Genomic DNA, 18,261 nt, shown 5'->3' on the forward strand with positions numbered 1-18,261 from the left:
TACTCAGAGGCATATTATACCATCAATACCACTTACCATTTCCAAGCAAACAACCCCTGGGCGCTATCCCGTTCTGCTGTTGGTTAGACTGCTCAGCCGCCGATCGGGCGGCGGCCTGAGTACGAGAACGTTAGGGACCTTTATCGCTCATTGGTGACGCCGTTTGGCTCGCGCAATCCCTAACCAACACCCGCTATACTAGATGGAGGCAAGTGCTTCCCTATCCGGCCACCTACGTATCTCTTCGTTGGCAAAAGGCCCTGGTGAAGACCTGACGAACCTAGATCAGGAGACTATGCATCGATTTGGTCTTGTCATTGGCCATGAGCGGCGTTGAGATTGATTTGACGTTTGGTCACCAAAGCCAAATTGGATGATATGTCTGGGCGCATGTTTTCTTCTGCCTCCAATCCGGCAGAGGCTTCGTAACGCCCCGTAACTCATAAGCACCGGCGTTGGATTATCGCAAATGGAGCGCCGATCTCTTGGGATGACAAGCGAGAAAAGACGAAACTGTTACCGACTTGTGGAAGCAATAAACGAGACTGCGTTTTCGGCCACACCAAAATCCGTCCATCTTCTGTTGCGTCGAATCGCGTTCAATTGCGAGTGTACTATACCTCTCTAGATACGGGATAGGACACTCTCAATCGTCCCAGTTCATCAACCTGAGTCCCCAAGCTTTTAGCATGCGCATTCCACTTGACTTGACTCACCTGATCAGTACGAAGTGTCCCGCCCTTCCCACCACAGCAACCGTGACGCCCAAGAGAGAGGTGGGAAAAGCGGCACACTAATACTGTAGGTAGATGGCAAGTCAATAGTAGAGAGAGCAAACATGGCGCTAGCTCTTGAGACTTTCCAGCTAATGTTTCTTTTGCTGTCCTCTTGGGATCTCGGAGTCCGGAAGCTGAGACAAACCAAAAGCTACAACCTGACTTTTCTGTTCTTGGTAGTCGGAAAAGTTTTTCCCTCGAATCAAGTAAGTCGCTGTCTGAACTTCGGTGGATGCTGTGTCGTTTTTGTCACCCAACCAGCGCAACTTTTGACTGTAGACGTACTGTAGCTTCAGGTATGGACGGTGGCCGGTGGAAAGTATGATACTTTTCCAGTCAGCATTCAAGTAGGCTTGAAATAAGCAGAAACATTGCCAAAAAGCAGATTCCATGATCAAATCTTTAGAACAATATCCACTTCGGGAACGCCTACAACATTTCCGAGAATGATTATAATACCAACCCTTAGACGTTCCCCTCGTGCGAATACGAACGGGTACAACTACGAGTACATACAGTACTTCTTGTCCTCAGTTTGTCGATCAGTGTGACGATCCCTGGCCCTTGCGATCCATACAGAAGCTCGGACTTGCCAGCTCAACCATGCTCAAGTGTCTCCTGTAAAGGGACTCGGTACTGCTTCCACGGTCCGCGATCAGGATCATGCCTCTGAGATGCGGCATGCCCTTGAACATGTCGTCGATGCACTCCATCATCCACACCCCCAGCCTCTTGCCTCTGTGCTCGGGCACAATGTACACGTCGGTCAGGTAGTTGACGGTCACCATGTCAGTGATCCAGCGCGCAAACCCTATCAGTCTTCGCCGCTGGCCTGGCCCGCCAGCGCCGGAGGGTTCTTGTCGTGCACCGCTGCCCGCACTCGCGGCAGTATCATAGAGCGCGAAGCACAGAGACCTCTGCACGAATATCTCGAGGTGGTCGAGTGGTAGTGGTTTCCCCCAGTGGAACTCACCGGACGCAAAAATGTCGTTGAGCGCGTCGAGCGGAATGAGTGACGGGTCCGTGGATATGAGGTAACGGTGCTTTGTCCAGCTGCGGACGGGCATTTCAAGAGCCATGGGGTATCAGGTGCCTTTTTTGACGAGTGGTAGGTCCAACAAGGACGAGTACGAGGGTCTAGGTGAATGCTCGATAGTGATACTATCTCGCGCGTGTCTGTCTCTCGTGCTACAGTGCTAAGTTGTCATTACCTGGGGTGGTTTCAAGCTGTACCCCGTCACCGTGCGGCAATGACTCACTCGCCTATCACCAGGGCTCAGACGGAGATACAGGCGCTGTTTACGATTTGAGCCATGCTGAAAGACCACCTAGCCCTTGTAGCTGCAAGAAATGGACAGAACGCCCCTCCAGGTAGCAGTGACGCTGACTTTGGCATGGTCTGTAGCAAAAACAAACCTACAAAATCTGCTTTACCGATACCGTGGCGGATATTCGTTCTGGTACTTTTGTAAAGATGTGGTTCTTGCGGGATAAATAAAAATATACTTTTTGACTCAATCAATCATTCTGCAACTTCCACTCAAGGCATCCACTCCGCTTTGCATTTACGCTCTCAAAACGACTTTGTACGGATTTTCTACGGTCTGGAGGTCACGTATCTGCTGCTGCATGATGTGTCCATACTCCACACAACGGATCGGTTTGAACGTACTTGGGACATGGATACTGCGCGTCTTGCTAAACCCTCGATGGATGGATGTGAGGTTGCCATTCTCACGATTCCGAATATGGCTTCTGGTCACCAGAACGAGAAAGACGAAATATGACGGTGGGGATCCAGTGAAATGAAAACTGAAACATAAGACTTTGTGACGTGAAACATGCTGCATTGCCCGAGAGAAAAACACTCTAAAATCAACGAGGATAACAAAAGAAGGCTAAAATATGTACTGCGAACGAGAACAAGGTTCCCCAGCCAAATTACAAAACGTATGTGTACCCAAGGAAATGCTCTATGCTTCTTGATTTTCTTCATGTGTCATGTCTCATACGTAGATGTAGCACAAGGGGCCACCTGTCGTGCTCATGACATCCTGGATCTCGACTGTCGAAGCCAAGCTGCCCAGGTAGATGGGATCGGTCAGCTTGCCAGCAGGGCTGCCAGTTGGGTCGAGCAACGAGGTGCCACCTGCCAAGGCGTTTTGGCGGTTCTTGAGGTCCTGGTTCTGCCATATCCACCAGGTGCGGTCGATTTGGGCGTGGTGGAGGAAGAAAGTCGGCTCTCCGGGAGAGGCGAAGAGGTCACCACCCGGGTCGCCACCAGTGGTGAAGTGACCGGCAGTGTGGACGCCGTAGAAGCCGGTGGGGAAGTCGCCTTGCATGCGGTTCTGGAAGGATAAAATGTCAGTGTAGCCGGTGACCAGGTCGTAGACGTCCGAGTCCTTGGTCCAGTTGGATGACACCCAGGAGGAGATATCGCGGCGAAGGCAGCGAGGGTTGTACGCGAGAGGGTTGGGATTCGAGTAGTTGATGATGCCAGGGACATCGAGCGTAGGCGACACGGGACCAAGGTTGACAACATAGTTCTTGAATGGGCCAGTGGTGACACAGCCACCGCCGGATCCGGGAGGAATGCAGTTGAGGTCACTGGTTATGGCTTCGGTGCATCCGTGTGGTGCGTACGCGCCGTTGCCGGACATGCTGTAGTCCGAGCCGTCGAAGAGAGGGCTGTTGAGGGGGTCGAAGGCGTACTTGCCCCAGTTCCAGTATGGTTGGTAACCGGTGTAGCCGCATTCGTTTCTCAGCGCTTGCTCGAATGACCAGGTGAAGTATCTGTGCCACGAGAGGAAGTTGGCTGTTCCGTGGATGGTCAAGGTCTGGTTGATGTGGACAGCTACAAAGTCGTCGTAGCGCGTCTTAGCACCGGCAGCAAACGAAGGGTCTTTCGAAGGTTTGGACATCAGGCAGAGCTCGGCATTAATGTATGCTAGTCGTTCTTGCTTTGACAGGGTTGACCATTCCCGACGCACAGCTGCGTTGAGAATGTTGCAGCTTCCTTTAGGCGGGTTCGTGACTTGATAAATAGCCAGATTGACCAATGCTTTGGCAGCGAGAATGTCTGTCTGCAGAGTTGAAGCGGGGATATAGATTGAATTCGCTGATGCTGCAGCCGTGTCCCGTTCGGCAAAAGCATTCAATTGCTCCGCGGGGGATGATGATGGAGCAGCTTGGGCACCATACAGAGCCAGGAAGGCTGGTACAAGGTGTTTGAGCTGCATCGTGGTGAAGGTCAGATCAGAGTAGGACCGAAGAAGAAATGGGCAACGAGTGGACAGTCAGATTCCACAGTGAGGGATCCAACCAGATTGCAAGCTTGTGGCAAAGCCGAGTTGTGACGGAGAAAAATCTGACGAAGTCCAAGAAACACGAGGTTATATATCTCTGGAGAGATCTCCTTGCCAGCTGCCACGTGGTGGTCCTGATAGTGGCTTTGCCACGCGAGATTGGGAAGAGTGGGCTTTCACAACAAGAGGAGAGTATTTTCGTGCAAGCGCTGTCAAACGTTGAGCGTTTAAGAGCTAGATGCTCTTTCTGATTGTGCTGTCGCAAAAGCTAATAGGATCTATCGAGTGTCCTAACCAAGTCTGATGGGGAGGTGTCCGCAGGTAGATTTGACGGGCTGCACTTACGGCGAATGATTCGGAATGATGGGTGCCGGTGTCAAATAAAATAACAACACCACTTGGGCCATAGGATCAATAGCTCTTAGACCCAGCTACTTTGGCCGGTAAGCTGTGGTTGAATGGAGCATAGCCACCGATGATCATTTCGCTTCTGGAAGGCTGCCATAAACAGGGCATTTCGGCAGTTGTGGATGGCAAGGCCCAGTATGGCCGCCGAGATAGACTTTGAGCATCCGGACAATTGTCACGGCCTGCCGTAGTGTTGTGGAGGCAAACCCACACAAAAGATGTTGCAGAAGATATTTCTCTTGTCGTCGGATTCAAGAGTTGGGGCCAACAGCGGAGAGAAAGTTTGCGAGGTGTGAGGGAATATATGATGTGCAAGGACGCCCTGGCGAGCATGCGACGATCAGGGTAACAGGACGCACAAGCACCGTTTTGCTGTAGGTAGTACTCCGTAACACGACTTGTGAAGTTGTGATAACGCAGGAGCACAGAATGGGTACCTAGGGGTGCTGGTAACGAGGTGGTGCTGAATGGCGAGAGCACTAACGGGAGGTGGAAAATTGGAAGCTCGAATCGAGGCTAGCTAGTTCCACCCTGGGAGACCGCTAAAGATCAGGCTAAGCCACAATGGGGCTAATGTATCTCTAGCGGACAGGCTAACATCAACTTTCTCTGGAAAGTTCCCACCTCGCCCCCGTTTGACCTCAACTCTTTCCCGTCCCTTCATGTACTCGTACGAGACGAAGTACAATGCCACCATCCTCAGAATCGCCACGACTCGTCCCGCTCGAGCAGCCGCTCCTGATCCTCCAGAAGACGTGCACTCAAGGGAGCTTCCAGTGTTACAGTACGCTTGTGCACCTTCACCAAGCCACGAGAGACCTGCGGCACGATGTGGTAAGGCTGACCAGGACACGGCTTTTCTGTGCACGGTACTCTTGCGAGGGCCGAGAAGGCCATTGTTCCTCAAAATCTATGACACGAAGAAATAAATACCTGGTCCATCAATGTTCACCCCGGAACATCCTCTAGCTCAGGGCCTTCAAAGCAACATAGTCTACCTGACTGGTCTGTCACTAGACTCGATTCCAGTTGCAAGTTCAGACCCTTGGAGGCATGGTTCGGCTGGAGACTATCGCATCATGCATGTTCTTTAAATTTTTGAGTTGAGTTTTGACTAAACAGCTCGAGGTAACCTCTGTTACGGCTATGATTGTCAGCCTAACAGAAAGCGCCAGGAACTCCAGCCTCGCTTGCATGGATTCGTTAAAGTATGAAAGGCGGACGTGTGATATGTCAGGGCCGGTGCATCTTCCGCCTTCTCCGCCGACTCCATATTCCCTAGCTGCTTTGGCATTCCGGCAGCATGCGGTTGTCGCAGGCTTTTCGTGATCCACATGGTGAGCGTTCTCGACGCCGATGTCATTAGAAACTTAAAGTGGTAGGGAAGCCGTCCGCCTGGACGTGGCGCACCAAGTGCACCAAGGAGCACGACCTGCAACCCTCACTAAGCCCGGACCGACCATCTGAATCTGCAAGTGAAGACCGCAGTGAATTAATTGTACACTTGTTGTCTTGGTTCAAGATCTTCTCCTTTTACTACACAATACTGCCGTGACGGGAATTTGTGAAGGGACACACCCACATGTCTCCATGCTAAGCTAGAGATCTACGGCTTTTTGGGACTTGGCTGGATTCCAGACTCTTAAACCCTCCCGCTTCCACAACTCCATTATCAACCTCGTCTTACCCTGTCCCTTCCGCTGTCACCAAACACGTTCTACAGACATCTGTCCTTTTAGACCTTCCAATGCCCGGTTGAAACTCACTTGCAGCCGCGGTTCACCATGCTCATCCCGGATCTCGGATCTCTCCTTCTGGAGCGCCAGGCGGCCAGCCCATCAACCCCCCAATACAAGAACGAGTCGAACGCTTCAACCTTGCTCGCTATTCACGGCACTTTTTGTGGTGTTGCAGTTCTGTCGGTCTTGTTGAGACTCTATGTGAGGATTTTCATGATCAAAGGCATCGGAGCCGACGATTATATTATTGCTGTCGCAGCGGTAAGTGCTTGATACAACCTTGCAATCACATATGGGTGGTGTAACGTCCCGCGGTTGGCTGACCTCGTTCACCAGGTTATTTCCATCGCAGTTGTGATATGCTTTGCTGGTGAATCTGCGGCTGGTGGCCTAGGCCGACATCCAGCTCTTGTTTCCTCGAGCGATTGGTCAAATTTTCTGCATTGGCGGTTTTATCACTCCATAATTGTCATGGTGGGAATCTCTCTGGTCAAGATCTCCATCGCTTGCTTCCTCCGCCGATTCGCAACGCAGAAGAACTATCAGCGTGCCTTGATCGGCTCAATCATCTTTCTGGTTGCATTCACACTTTCATGCGCCGGCACCTTGATATTCAATTGTGGTTCACACCCATCAGCGAACTGGGACTTCGCCCTGCGAAGCCACGTCAAATGTTTCTCCAACAAGACCTTCACGGATATTGGCATATTTAACAGCAGCATCAACATCGCCACCGATGTCCTCTTCGCCATTTTACCAGTACCTATAGTCTGGAATTTGCAGACTAACCTGCGGACCAGGCTTACCCTCATTTTCATTCTAAGTTTGGGTCTATTTGCCTGTGCTGCCAGTATCGTCAAGACCGTGTACCAATCCCAGGCGCTTGGAAACCCTGACTGGACATTTCATGACAGCTTCTTCATGTGGAACAATATTGAATTCAACATTGGAATCTTAGCCGCCTCGTTGCCGGCCCTGCGCCCCCTGTTTGCCAAGATCCTTGGTGTCACACAGAAATTGACCTCGAGCGCAACTCGGAGCAAACAGAATTATGCAGGGTACGACGCCGATGGCCTTGCGTACCGTAAGAACGATACACGAAACTCGCGCAATCCTGCACGACAATATTATCAGTTTGGGTCGCGCCACTCGACCGAGCTGAATGACTTGCATAGGGGAGCTAGCAAACGAGCATTCGGCGAGGATGGAGATAAGATACGGGGAGTGACCAGCACCGTCACCGCTGGTGATGATGGCAGTGACAACATCATGCTTGAACAAGATTTCCATGCCATTGGAACGGATAAAGACTGGGACAAGAACCACCCCGGGATAACCAAGACTACAACAGTACAAGTCACGCGGTACTGACCGGATTGACGCGAGATGAGCCATCGCACCGTCAAATAATAGAAGTCGCCTGGATCTGCCGAAGCCGACCATTCCACGATCCATCAGCAACAGCATGGATGACGGCGTCTTCCGTGTGTTGTCTAATGCCTGACGGATCTATTGCTACGACTAAAGACCATTTATTTACGCGGTTGATGCAGCTGATGAGGGCCGGGAGGGAGGAGGTTTGCATATCACAGTATGCCTTGTGCGAAACAGTGGAGAAAAATGGCACACGGCACACACATTATCACCGCTGGCCGATTCGCATTCATTTCGAGAACATTTGTACAATAGGCGTATGTAGCTGGAAGACCACTGTATTCCTACACCATTTGGACCAGAGCTTTCCGAAGCAAAATGTGATTTGACTACCTGGTGCCCAACTCACCTTGCAAGGCTCAACAAACTCGGCGATGCAAAAGAGCATCCTCCCCCAGGCGTTCGAACTCCAGCGACGCACCGCTTTGGTGAATGATCATCGCGGCTCTACTGCACAAGTACGAGTATGGGGTCTTGACTCCGGGTTCCCGTGCGGCCGGTCCTCCAGTCCTACGGAGCACCTGTCTGTGCACATTCGGCTTGGGTCCGCCCACGATGGGTTTTGATGAGTCTGGCTTTTTGCGAAGGCAGATAGATCGAGCAGCTACTGTAAAACTGCAGCTGAACCTTGCCACTTCAAGGCCCAGTCCCAAGCTCACTAAGTCAAGAAGGTCAGGAGATGCGATGATCAACAATGCCCCAAAACTCCCCCCCTTTAGCGCGGAGCCACACTGGTTACTAGTACTTGTAGTATTGTACAAGTAGCTACAGTTAGTTGCTGCGTGTCTCTTCGCGCGTGTCTTTCGCCACTGCTGCTAAAGCCTCCCCGTCCTCGTGCTGGCGAGGCCTCTGAACAAATATGGAGATCGAAGTACTCGTAAGCTGGGTCACCAGGCCTAGCTCTTTTCAAGCTCGCACCGGGTGATCAATTTCACTTTCTTTGGCAAGAGTCCGGGCCCTCCCGGACACATGTCGACTTTGATAGCAGTCTGATATCGTACCGTGTTCCCTCTCCACCCTTGTGCTGGGCATCGTACTAACTAGGCTGTAGGACGGGGTTTCACGAAGTCTCGGTACTGGATTGCCATCACGTTATTGCTTTCCAGAGTACTTCCCTACCAGGAGTGCAACCGAGCCTTCGACAGCAGTCTCAGACAGTCGTAGTCTTATTCGACGGCTGACATGTCATGCTACTGCAGGCTCGATACGATTTGCCACGAGTTGTTCCGGCCCCTTGCTGAGCCGAACGTCCGATAGCTTTGGGGCTCGTTCCAAGGTGGGAACCCGGGCACTCGTCTGGCGTTCGTGCAAGTACAGCAGCCCCTCCTCGTAAGACAATTTTGCACCGCTCCACAACATACCCGTAATTTTCATCCGCGGGCCGCAGAAAGACTGCTGCAAGAGAAACATTTTTCAGGACTCTTTTGAGTTCGTTCTTGAGCCCCTGGAGAACTAATTACTCGATTAAAAGAGTAGTAGATTGAACCCCTCGATTTAGGGTCAAAACTACGAGGAGGCGGGAAGGTCACAGAGGTTATAGTACACAACAATGCTATGGGAGGCCCGCCGCGGGATGGGGGTGCCAATGCCACCGAGAGAGGAGAATACCTGTACCTCGAGGAACTGTATGTACTACTGGGGGGTTCTATGTAGGCGATTGGCGTGCTTCCTGGAACTATATGAACATGTCAAAACACACGTTGGACTCGACATCACGAACACAGGAGTGTCTCGTACAGTATGCATGTTGTACTCGTGGCCCTTGGGTGAACTGCAAATGATTTGTTAATTTTAGTGTGTAAAAGGCCGTCCAAAATCCACGCCTGATGCTGAGAGTTCAAGCTAGTTACCCAGACTCAAGGCAGTTGAGTGAGCTTCTGGACGGGGATCGAGAAGAGAGTGGCTAGCGCAGTCTGCGAGTATAATATCGGTTTCCGCGCTGTCGAGCTTTGCTTTTGCTGGAATTGACCCATTAACTACTTTGACTGTAGGGACTACCGGACTATCGTGGTCGTACTCGCATGGAGATGGCTCCCCGTCTGAACTAGATCGCCCCTGCTAATCGCACGCCTACGGTAAAGGACGGCAGCCGAGGATGATGCGTCCATATCTAGGTACTTGCAGGTGCCAGGCCCGCGAGTCCACGCCATGCGGCCTCCTTGTACGGAGCACGCTACTTGTTACTTGCATGGTGCCGACTGCGACGGTTGTGTCTTGGGAGGAATTTCTTTGGTGCGACGCCAATGATACCTACTTGTACATGAGGAGTTCTAGTGATTTTTCGTACCCCGTGGAACTTTACTCAAGTTAGTTGTCGCTCGGTTATTGTTTCGATTCTTTTCTGGACCGGGTCCACAGAACTCGAACCGCGATACAGACTACGGTAGAACAAGTTACTAACTACTGTAGCAAAAATGCACCCGTACGGAGTGCAGCATACGTAATGTACTTATATCATACAAGTTACAGTACATACTGTACGACTTCTGTGACCTGTCCCTGTCCCTGCCCCTGCCCCTGTCCCTGTCCCTGTCTTCACACCAATGCACTCCACTTGGCACTAATGGTACAGCCTACTGTACAAGTACGAGGAACAAGTCTTGGGTCCATCCGTCTACTCGGACTGATATCAAAATGTGACTTACGTGTACCCTTGTCTAGTGCCTGGGTACAATACTAACAAGGTGGTAAGAACGGGGGGTCAACCACATGGTAGACAACTACAGACTACTGCACACAGGGGTAGGCGATAGAGCTTATTGGGAGGAAACAGAGTGAGCACTGATGAGTGGATGGACAATGAAATGCTACAATAATAGGAGAGGAGCAGCGGATGGGCTTCATCACTTTGGTAATGGTCCCCGATGCTGTTCGCCTCGCATAGTGAGTGGTCTCTGGTCTCTGGTCTTTGATCTCTGCTGAGTCTTCTGTTGTCTCCCGTGTGCTCGTATGTCGAACATCTCCAAGTGAAGCAATAGGCAAAGCTGTCATCAGCACCTGTCACAAACTTAACTTTCCCATGGCGTACAGACCAGACACAGACAGACGGACCCTGGAAAAAAGCCACAAACCCTAATTAACACCCATGCTGCTGCTGCTGCTGCTGCATGGTCAATTCGTACCGACTGTCAGGTTCAGATTTTCTACTCTATTCTACCGTACGAGTATGGAGGCTCGTTGAAAAGCAATTCCTGAGTTCAGGTGTCTGTGGCGATTTTTGTTACCTTAAAATGATTTCTCCAGACCGTTGTCCCAGGGTCTTCTATGACGATCGCTCCAGCTTGCTCGGACGGGGTCGTTCTGAAAGTTCTGTCCGCCTCTGTGAATAATGGGTCTCGTCGATCGGTTCCGGGTTGTGAGCGTGAACGTTGATCATTTTTGGATCTACAATACTCTCGCATTGAATTTGGACTTGCTACTCGTACTCGCCATACTTGTACGTAATGCGTCCGCTGATCAGTGATCGTCAATGATCATTGATTGACCTTGAGAAAGCTTGTTTGTCGCGAGTAGTACAATACTCGCACGATGGAGGAGGATCGGAGGGAGCTCCAGCGAGTATCCTTGTCGTGCTACATGCTCCTGTAGTAACCACTCGTAAAGGGCATTGGGAGAATTCTCAACCGTGTGTTCGAACGCGTATCCCATTTCATAAACAAATGTTGATAGTGACAGATTCCGTTGTTCGCTCCTATAGGTGTTGTACGAGTGTTCACTTATGATACTGTGGGTGTTGCCGCTGCAAGTATTCCAATTCCCCTATTTCCAAGAGAGACCTGGGACATGTCACATGTCACATGGCGGTCCATCTGGACCATCAGTTGGTACCGTGATGTTGTACGAATGGTGGAAAGGCGAGGCGAAGCGAGACGAGACGAAAGGAGGACAACCAGGTTGCATAGAATGTTTCACCTGAGATCAAGAGGTTGCACTCCGAGGCTTTGAGAAAGCAAGTAAGCGAAGCGAGACCCGGCAATACAATAGTAAACACCGTTCCCTGCCATCAAGATCCAATCCGAGCCAGGGAGCGAGTCCGAATCTCGAAACGTCATCCTTGCTATTGTTGAGATCCCACCCTGGCCCTAGCATAGTAGAATATAAGTAAGCCTATGTGCTTGTATACAGTAGAAAAGTATACGGAGTAGTACAAGTTATATACTTGAGGATGTAGGCTGAGCTTGTTGGATGGGTAGAGTCAACCTACAGTGCTCCGTACCTAGGGTAGATCCCTAATGTATCGTGGGCCGAGTGCGAGATCAATGTGTTTCATAGACTCGCCTGTAAAACATCCTCTCCACCTTGAATCTCCTTCTTGGACGGCATCTTGTTGTGTCTCATCAACTCGGCACTTTTGACCATGACAGGGTCCATCATCATACTAGCCACCGCCACGACCGCGTCACCCTTGCAATAATACGCCGCAAACTTGCCATTTTCCGGCTCACCCTTGATCACGACGTCATCCCAGCCGTTTGAAGTCGAGCCACAGTATCTCAACTGGCTGCCCAGGGCGGACCAGAAGATGGGGATGAAGGGCTTGGGTTTGCTTCCTGGTCGAGCGATCAGCTGCCCAACGGTCCGGCCCATGTTCTGCGCGACATTCCAATGCTCGATGCGCACGGGTGTGTCGCTTGCGCCGGGGCCGTTGTAAGGGTACGTGGCGATATCGCCTATGGCGTAGACATCGCTGAGTCCCTTGACTGCAAAGTTCTGATCGACGGCGACACTGCCGTCTTTTTCTAGCTTGATACTAGCATTGTTCTCGAGGTACTCGGTCGCAGGCTTGACACCGATGCCGAGAATGACGAGGTCGGCCTCGAGTTCAGCGCCGTCCTTCAACTTCACGGCACGCACGGAGCTCAGGCCGACTGCGTTGGCGAGATTCGAGGCAGGAACTGCAGAGTCGACGCCGGCATTGAGGTAGAACTTCCCGCCGTTCTTCTCGAGCATTCTCTGGAAGATCTTGCCCACCTCCGCGCCCATGACACGCTCCATGGGCGCGGATTCCATGCCGACAATACTGACGGAGTTGTTCTTTGCTAGGGCATTGGCGACTTCCATGCCGATGAAGCTGGATCCGATAATCACAATCTTCTTGTTGCCATCGCCTACCGCATTCATGATTGCCTGGGTGTCACTAACCTGGCGCAGCAGGAAGATGTTGGAGAGCTCCTTGAAGCCAGGCAGGGGAAGGGTTCGTGGTGTGCCACCGGTGGCAAGGATGAGTTTGGTATACGGGAATGCTTTCCCTGTCTTGGTCTTGACTTCTCGGGAATCAAAGTCCACACTCGTCACAGTATCGGGGTAGAATTCTATGGAGCCGTCCTTGTACCACTGTTCAGGCTGGAGGTAGATCTGTGAGGCATCTGTAATGAGGGCTTTGGAGAGTTTCGTCCGATCAATCGGGAGACCTTCACCTGTGATGACGGTGACATGGCCTTGGAATCCGTGTTCGCGGAGTTTGAGGATGGTACCGAATGTACCTGAGCCACTGTATCTCTGGTCAAAAAGGCTCCTCTCTCACTGCTGGGGTTTAGTAGTGCAGCTTACCCTCCTACTATCACAACTCTTTCTGGTGTGCTAGGCGTGGTCTTGACATTGACAGGTCTCTTTCCGCCCTTGATATCTGTTTCTTTCCCTGAGATGTATACTCCTCCATCTTTCTCCACGACGTTAAACTTGTTCAGAGCAAGAGGGGCAGGCGAGTCTTCGACATCACCAGTCTTGGTGTTGAAGCAGGCTGTTATTGACTGTCAGGGTTGCGTTTCAGCCCAAAAGATAGGGTACGGCTGGTACTCACCTCCATGCCATGGACACGTTAATCGGCCTTCTGGTGTGAGGACACCGTTCTTCAAAGGTGCACCATAATGTGTACAATTGGCGTTGAGCGCAGAGATCTGATCGCCGACTTTGACAAGCAACACCTTCCCACCTTCGATGCCCTCAACTTCAACCTCGACTTTGTCCAAGTCCTTGAGGTCGAGCGTGGTCAGATCCTTGAGTTTCCACTCTTGAGCCATCTTTGGTGTATGGGTAGCGAACAGTCTGGTGGGAAAGTGGGGTGAAGAATGAACAGTTGAATACGGAGGTGTCCGTCCAATTGGTAGCGTGGAACGTGGGAAATGCGACGAAGCAGCTATCGAGCGAAGGCCAAATCTTGCGAACATGAAAAACGGAGAGGAACAAGAATCAGAGAATGGTCACGGAGGAACTAGATGTACACGTAGGGAAGCCTGAGGACCAAAGGGGCATGGTCTTTCTAGCACAGAGAGGGAGAGATATCAGACCAAAGGGACAGGTGACGAGGGACGAGAATGGGATGGGGACTGAATGGTGATGCGTGCATCATACACACACTTGCTATCTCTTGCCATAGCCCATATGTGCGTCTCTCTCGTTCCACCCCAATTCCTCTCTCCCCGATTAACTCTGCTCTACACGTTCCTCGCACCGAGACTTTGTTCGTCTCTTGCGACTGCGATTGCGTCACTTGGATTGATGATCGTGCGGGACTTAGTGGCCGCCGTAACTCCGCCAATCACAACGTGGCAATTGTTAACCATTACTGTCCATGCTGTGCGGTGCAGGTAAATATAGCAGCATAACTTTCTTCCAAGGTCGGTTCCCTGTCAGATGGATACAAGAAAAGACAACGACAGCCTATTCCACTTCTTTGATCACAGTCGCCATTAATATGCTCTCCTATGTCGAACCGGGACATTCCCGGACAGCACTGAAGCAACGCTGCCCTCACGACTCAACCCCAATGCCCCAGTCATGAGGACATCTCCTCCAGGCGTACGAGACCGACTGCGCTGTTGCGTTGCATTGAAACTGCGTCGTTCTTCCTCAACCGCTGCTTGCTCGGCTTTCTCGTCGAGTAACGTTCCGTCAATCTGCAGCGACCATTTCGTTCTGTCGTGTGCGGGCACCACCTCAGTATCCACCACCCGAAATCTCAGTGTCGGTGGGATCTTCGAGCCACTGGCATCCGTGAAGAAACCGCCGTCGTCCTGTAAACGATCCTGATAGGGTGCTGCGGCAGAATCTTCGACCTCCACGGCTCCGTCTGCTTTGACCTCGTTCTCGTCGCTGTCGTCGCGTAATCTGGCTTTCTTAGCCTTCTTCTTGATTTTCCCTAGTTGTTCCTTTGTTGGGCCGTTCCATATCCAACTCTTAGGTATGCGACTCTCGTGCACAGCTGTCTGGAAATAATTGTAGCTCACGAGTCCGACGAAGCCTTCTGAAGTTACATTGGTCCAGCCATGTAATTCGTCGCCACGCTCTGGTCGGAATACCAGGAACGTAGCAGTGAGCCAAACCCAACACACGCCGTTCTCATCCGCAGTTTTGGACAATACCTCAGCTTGAGGTTGCAGCTGGCCATTTCCTGGAGGCACGAGAGGGAGGTCATTGCTACTGCCGGCTTTGGCGGATAGCACAGGGTCGGAGAAGCCCAGGACGATGCCTTGGGCAGGCGGAAAGTAGGTTAGGAGAAGTGGTGCAAGATGGGTCGCAAGGATCGAAGAGCTGGCGGTCTCCAGGGAGATCGCAGGTATCGAGAGGTAAAGGGATATTCGCGTAGAGTAGAATGTCGAAGGTTCTTCCGACTCGAGAAGATTTAGAGACTCCGCAGCCTCGATCTCAGTTTCTTCTTCAACTCCGGCTTGCGACGCTGCTCCGTTCAGCGCAGGTGGTGCCGAGGACTCTTCGTTCTCCGCCGCTGCGTCAGGGAGTGCGGCATTGTGCACTTCACTGGAAGCCCGATCTTCTTGCGCTGTTGCTACAATGTCTTTATCTTTGCTTTTAGACTTCTTCTTTTTCTTCTTTCCGTCTGTCACCGGCTCTGCTTCTGTTGTTGTTGCGACTGTCGCTTTCGCATCTTCAGTCTTCCTCCTCTTCTTCTTTTTGGAAGCTTCCTTGTCCTCAGAGGTGTGCTTTCTTTTCTTGGTGGAGGTCATTGTGTCTGTCACTACGGGAGGCGAGGAGTCTTCGCCCTTGGGTCGTGTGGACATTCTGCAGGACGTGTCGCGAACTACTCGAAGTTAAGGACGGCTCGCTCTATAAAATTTCTCGAGGCGTCGGCATGAGGGGATACTGTTTCTCCGACCGCAGTCTTGGCACGAGCCTCTTATCCCTGCCATGGCGAGCCTGGACAGCATCAACACCACAACCATTTGGACGTCTGCTACGCGGTGACAACCTACGACCTGGACACCAATGCACATTTCAGCTACACTCCAGGGATACAATGACATTCACAGACAGGCGCTTGACCGCAGTGTCCAGCAGCGACATGCAGCCAAAGCTTCAGGCTGAAAGACTTCTGAAGTAATTGGCTCGTGACTCCACATAAAGACATGTTCTGGACTCATCACCCTTGTTGACGGGCACCGTGGCGTAGCTGAAGGATGCATCCCAGCCAGCATCTGCCCTTTAGCTGTCCACGCACCACAACGGTGTCCGCTGATCTTTCACGTCCTGTCTGGGGTAAGTCGATCATAAGGATGCCTGTCCCCTTGTGATCGAATCCTCAGAGCCTCCCAAATCTTTTTGCTTTCTGGAGTCATAAGTCACCTGTGTAGCATCCAGTCGGGAACTCCTGCTCCATCTCCGCATTTGGGTCTACTTAACACTTTGCAGCGGTAAGAACGAGCATGGGTGAAGCGTCAACCAAGAATCGCCATGTCCTCTGTTTCGATGGGACGAGCAACAGATTTCAGGCCAATAGTGCCGACACGAACATTGTCAAAATCTACGAAATGCTAGATAGGGAAACTAGCGATCAATATCACTATTACCAGCGTAAGTTGCCTCGGGGGATTGGTTCTTCTTTTGATCTTCTTTTGGTTATTTTTATTGCGGAAAACCTCGGCGCATATATATTGATGGCGTGTTCTAGCTGGCATAGGAACATACGACGCCGACGGCCCAATCAGCAATACAAGATACTGGAGTGTCTTCTCCAAAGTATGGTCGAAACTCAAGGCGAAACTCGATGAAGGCTTTGCGTTTTCGTTTGCCGAGCATGTGATGGCTGGCTACAAGTTTCTCATGAGGTATTATGCAAATGGCGATGACATATACATCTTTGGCTTCAGCCGTGGAGCATATACAGCGCGTGTTTTATCTGAAATGATCCATGATATTGGCCTGCTATCTCGAGGCAACGAAGAACACGTGTCATTTGCATGGTACAAATGGAGTGACTATTGCCGTGCCGGCTACAAGGAAAAAGACCTTGACTACATCAACGACTATAAGAAGACGTTTTGCCGGAAGGACGTCAAGGTCCATTTCCTTGGGCTCTTCGATTGCGTCAACAGCGTTGCCAATCTTGAGGTGCCCTTGTTCAGACGCATATCACCCTATTTGCGATGTCCGCCTGCCACACACATCCGTCACGCAGTCTCGGTCCACGAACGTCGAGCGAAGTTCAAGCCGACCCTGTTCCTCTTCGCCAAGAAGCATCTTCAAGAGCCTGCCGAGGTCGAGTCCCTCAAAGAACACTGGTTTGCAGGGAACCACGGTGATGTCGGTGGAGGCTGGCCCGTCGACCCGGGCTGTTACGCACTCTCGGAAATCGCCTTGAAGTGGATGGTAGACCAAGTCCTTGCCATCCAACCTTCGGAGCAGGTAAGTGAGGGACGCCAATCTAAGGCGTGTTGGCCCTTACAAAATGCTTACAAGCTTTTTCTTCCCTGTCAGAACAACCCTCTCTCGTGGCACAAGACCGATCCCGAAGATCCCAAGAAAGGTCTCGACGGACTCGACAGTCGAGTGAACCACATCCACGAGAGTCTGCAGGGCGGACGTGGGAAGGAGCTGGGCCTGGTCAAGCATGACCTCCTCGTTCGAGGCGGAGGGTCGTCTTGGCTAGGACGCCGGTTCTGGTGGCTTTTGGGTACGTGCCCGCTTTTTTCGTGACTCGCCCGCCCAACGTGTCTCGCTGACGATACGTGCCAGAACTGCTCCCACTATCTCACTTTGAGCTCGAGGGAGACAAGTGGGTGCAGCCATGGTCGTCCAACATTGGAGGCCTGCGCGACATACCTGAAGACGTCGCCATCAACAACTACATCGACCCGTCGATCGATCTCATGGTGAAAGCGGATGTGCTGCCCGTCGCGGAGAGACCCTTCTTCGGCGAGAAGCCCTTCCGCGGATATCCATATCGAGGACTTTGGAACCTGTGGGGTTTGGTCGGCAGGAGGAAGATCAGCGCGAGGCCAGCCACCGCGGACGGTGAACCTGGCCACTAGGTCCAATGGGCTTTACGATGTCGACGAATCTCCTTCAAGCCAAGGGTACAACTATGGTACGGTACGGTATTTCGACTAAGCTGAGCACATCCCGTGTCTTCATGATTCCTGTTGCTTTCCCTTCATCGGGCGGGTGATGGACCTTTGGCCAGCGTGTCCCCGTGGAGATGGGTAGCAGCTGGCTTGTTGCTATTTTTCAGCTGGAAACATTGACAGAATGCCAATCGTTGACTTTGATCTAAGGCGCTCGGTCTTGAACGCAGATGCAAAGGCGTATGCATTAGGGTGACTTGGTGATCGAAGTATTCCAGCAAGAAAGAACCTTGTGACGAGGGCA

General features: G+C 51.7%; 6 protein-coding genes across 6 annotated transcripts; 2 read left to right on the forward strand and 4 right to left on the reverse strand.

Moving 5' to 3' along the window:
• Window positions 1-1,318: 1,318 nt before the first annotated feature.
• On the reverse strand, window positions 1,319-1,855 carry PV08_10955 (uncharacterized protein; the record flags this gene model as incomplete). The annotated part of the gene is made up of 1 exon (XM_016385267.1): window positions 1,319-1,855. One exon carries the CDS (start codon window positions 1,853-1,855, stop codon window positions 1,319-1,321), a length of 537 nt encoding a protein of 178 aa, XP_016231869.1.
• A 927-nt stretch (window positions 1,856-2,782) lies between these two features.
• PV08_10956 (uncharacterized protein) lies at window positions 2,783-4,015 on the reverse strand (the record flags this gene model as incomplete). The annotated part of the gene is made up of 1 exon (XM_016385268.1): window positions 2,783-4,015. One exon carries the CDS (start codon window positions 4,013-4,015, stop codon window positions 2,783-2,785), a length of 1,233 nt encoding a protein of 410 aa, XP_016231870.1.
• A 2,258-nt stretch (window positions 4,016-6,273) lies between these two features.
• On the forward strand, window positions 6,274-7,599 carry PV08_10957 (uncharacterized protein; the record flags this gene model as incomplete). Its single annotated transcript, XM_016385269.1, has 2 exons — window positions 6,274-6,489; window positions 6,565-7,599. The coding sequence occupies 2 exons, from the start codon at window positions 6,274-6,276 to the stop codon at window positions 7,597-7,599; spliced, it is 1,251 nt and encodes a 416-aa protein (XP_016231871.1).
• A 4,329-nt stretch (window positions 7,600-11,928) lies between these two features.
• PV08_10958 (uncharacterized protein) lies at window positions 11,929-13,682 on the reverse strand (the record flags this gene model as incomplete). The annotated part of the gene is made up of 3 exons (XM_016385270.1): window positions 11,929-13,153; window positions 13,213-13,402; window positions 13,463-13,682. The coding sequence occupies 3 exons, from the start codon at window positions 13,680-13,682 to the stop codon at window positions 11,929-11,931; spliced, it is 1,635 nt and encodes a 544-aa protein (XP_016231872.1).
• Window positions 13,683-14,351: 669 nt separating this feature from the next.
• Window positions 14,352-15,677, reverse strand: PV08_10959 (uncharacterized protein; the record flags this gene model as incomplete). The annotated part of the gene is made up of 1 exon (XM_016385271.1): window positions 14,352-15,677. One exon carries the CDS (start codon window positions 15,675-15,677, stop codon window positions 14,352-14,354), a length of 1,326 nt encoding a protein of 441 aa, XP_016231873.1.
• Window positions 15,678-16,319: 642 nt separating this feature from the next.
• PV08_10960 (uncharacterized protein) lies at window positions 16,320-17,924 on the forward strand (the record flags this gene model as incomplete). Its single annotated transcript, XM_016385272.1, has 4 exons — window positions 16,320-16,467; window positions 16,565-17,298; window positions 17,371-17,566; window positions 17,629-17,924. The coding sequence occupies 4 exons, from the start codon at window positions 16,320-16,322 to the stop codon at window positions 17,922-17,924; spliced, it is 1,374 nt and encodes a 457-aa protein (XP_016231874.1).
• Between the last annotated feature and the right edge of the window lie 337 nt (window positions 17,925-18,261).

Source organism: Exophiala spinifera (assembly GCF_000836115.1).
Source record: "Exophiala spinifera strain CBS 89968 unplaced genomic scaffold supercont1.8, whole genome shotgun sequence".
Taxonomy (NCBI): Eukaryota; Fungi; Ascomycota; class Eurotiomycetes; order Chaetothyriales; family Herpotrichiellaceae; genus Exophiala; species Exophiala spinifera.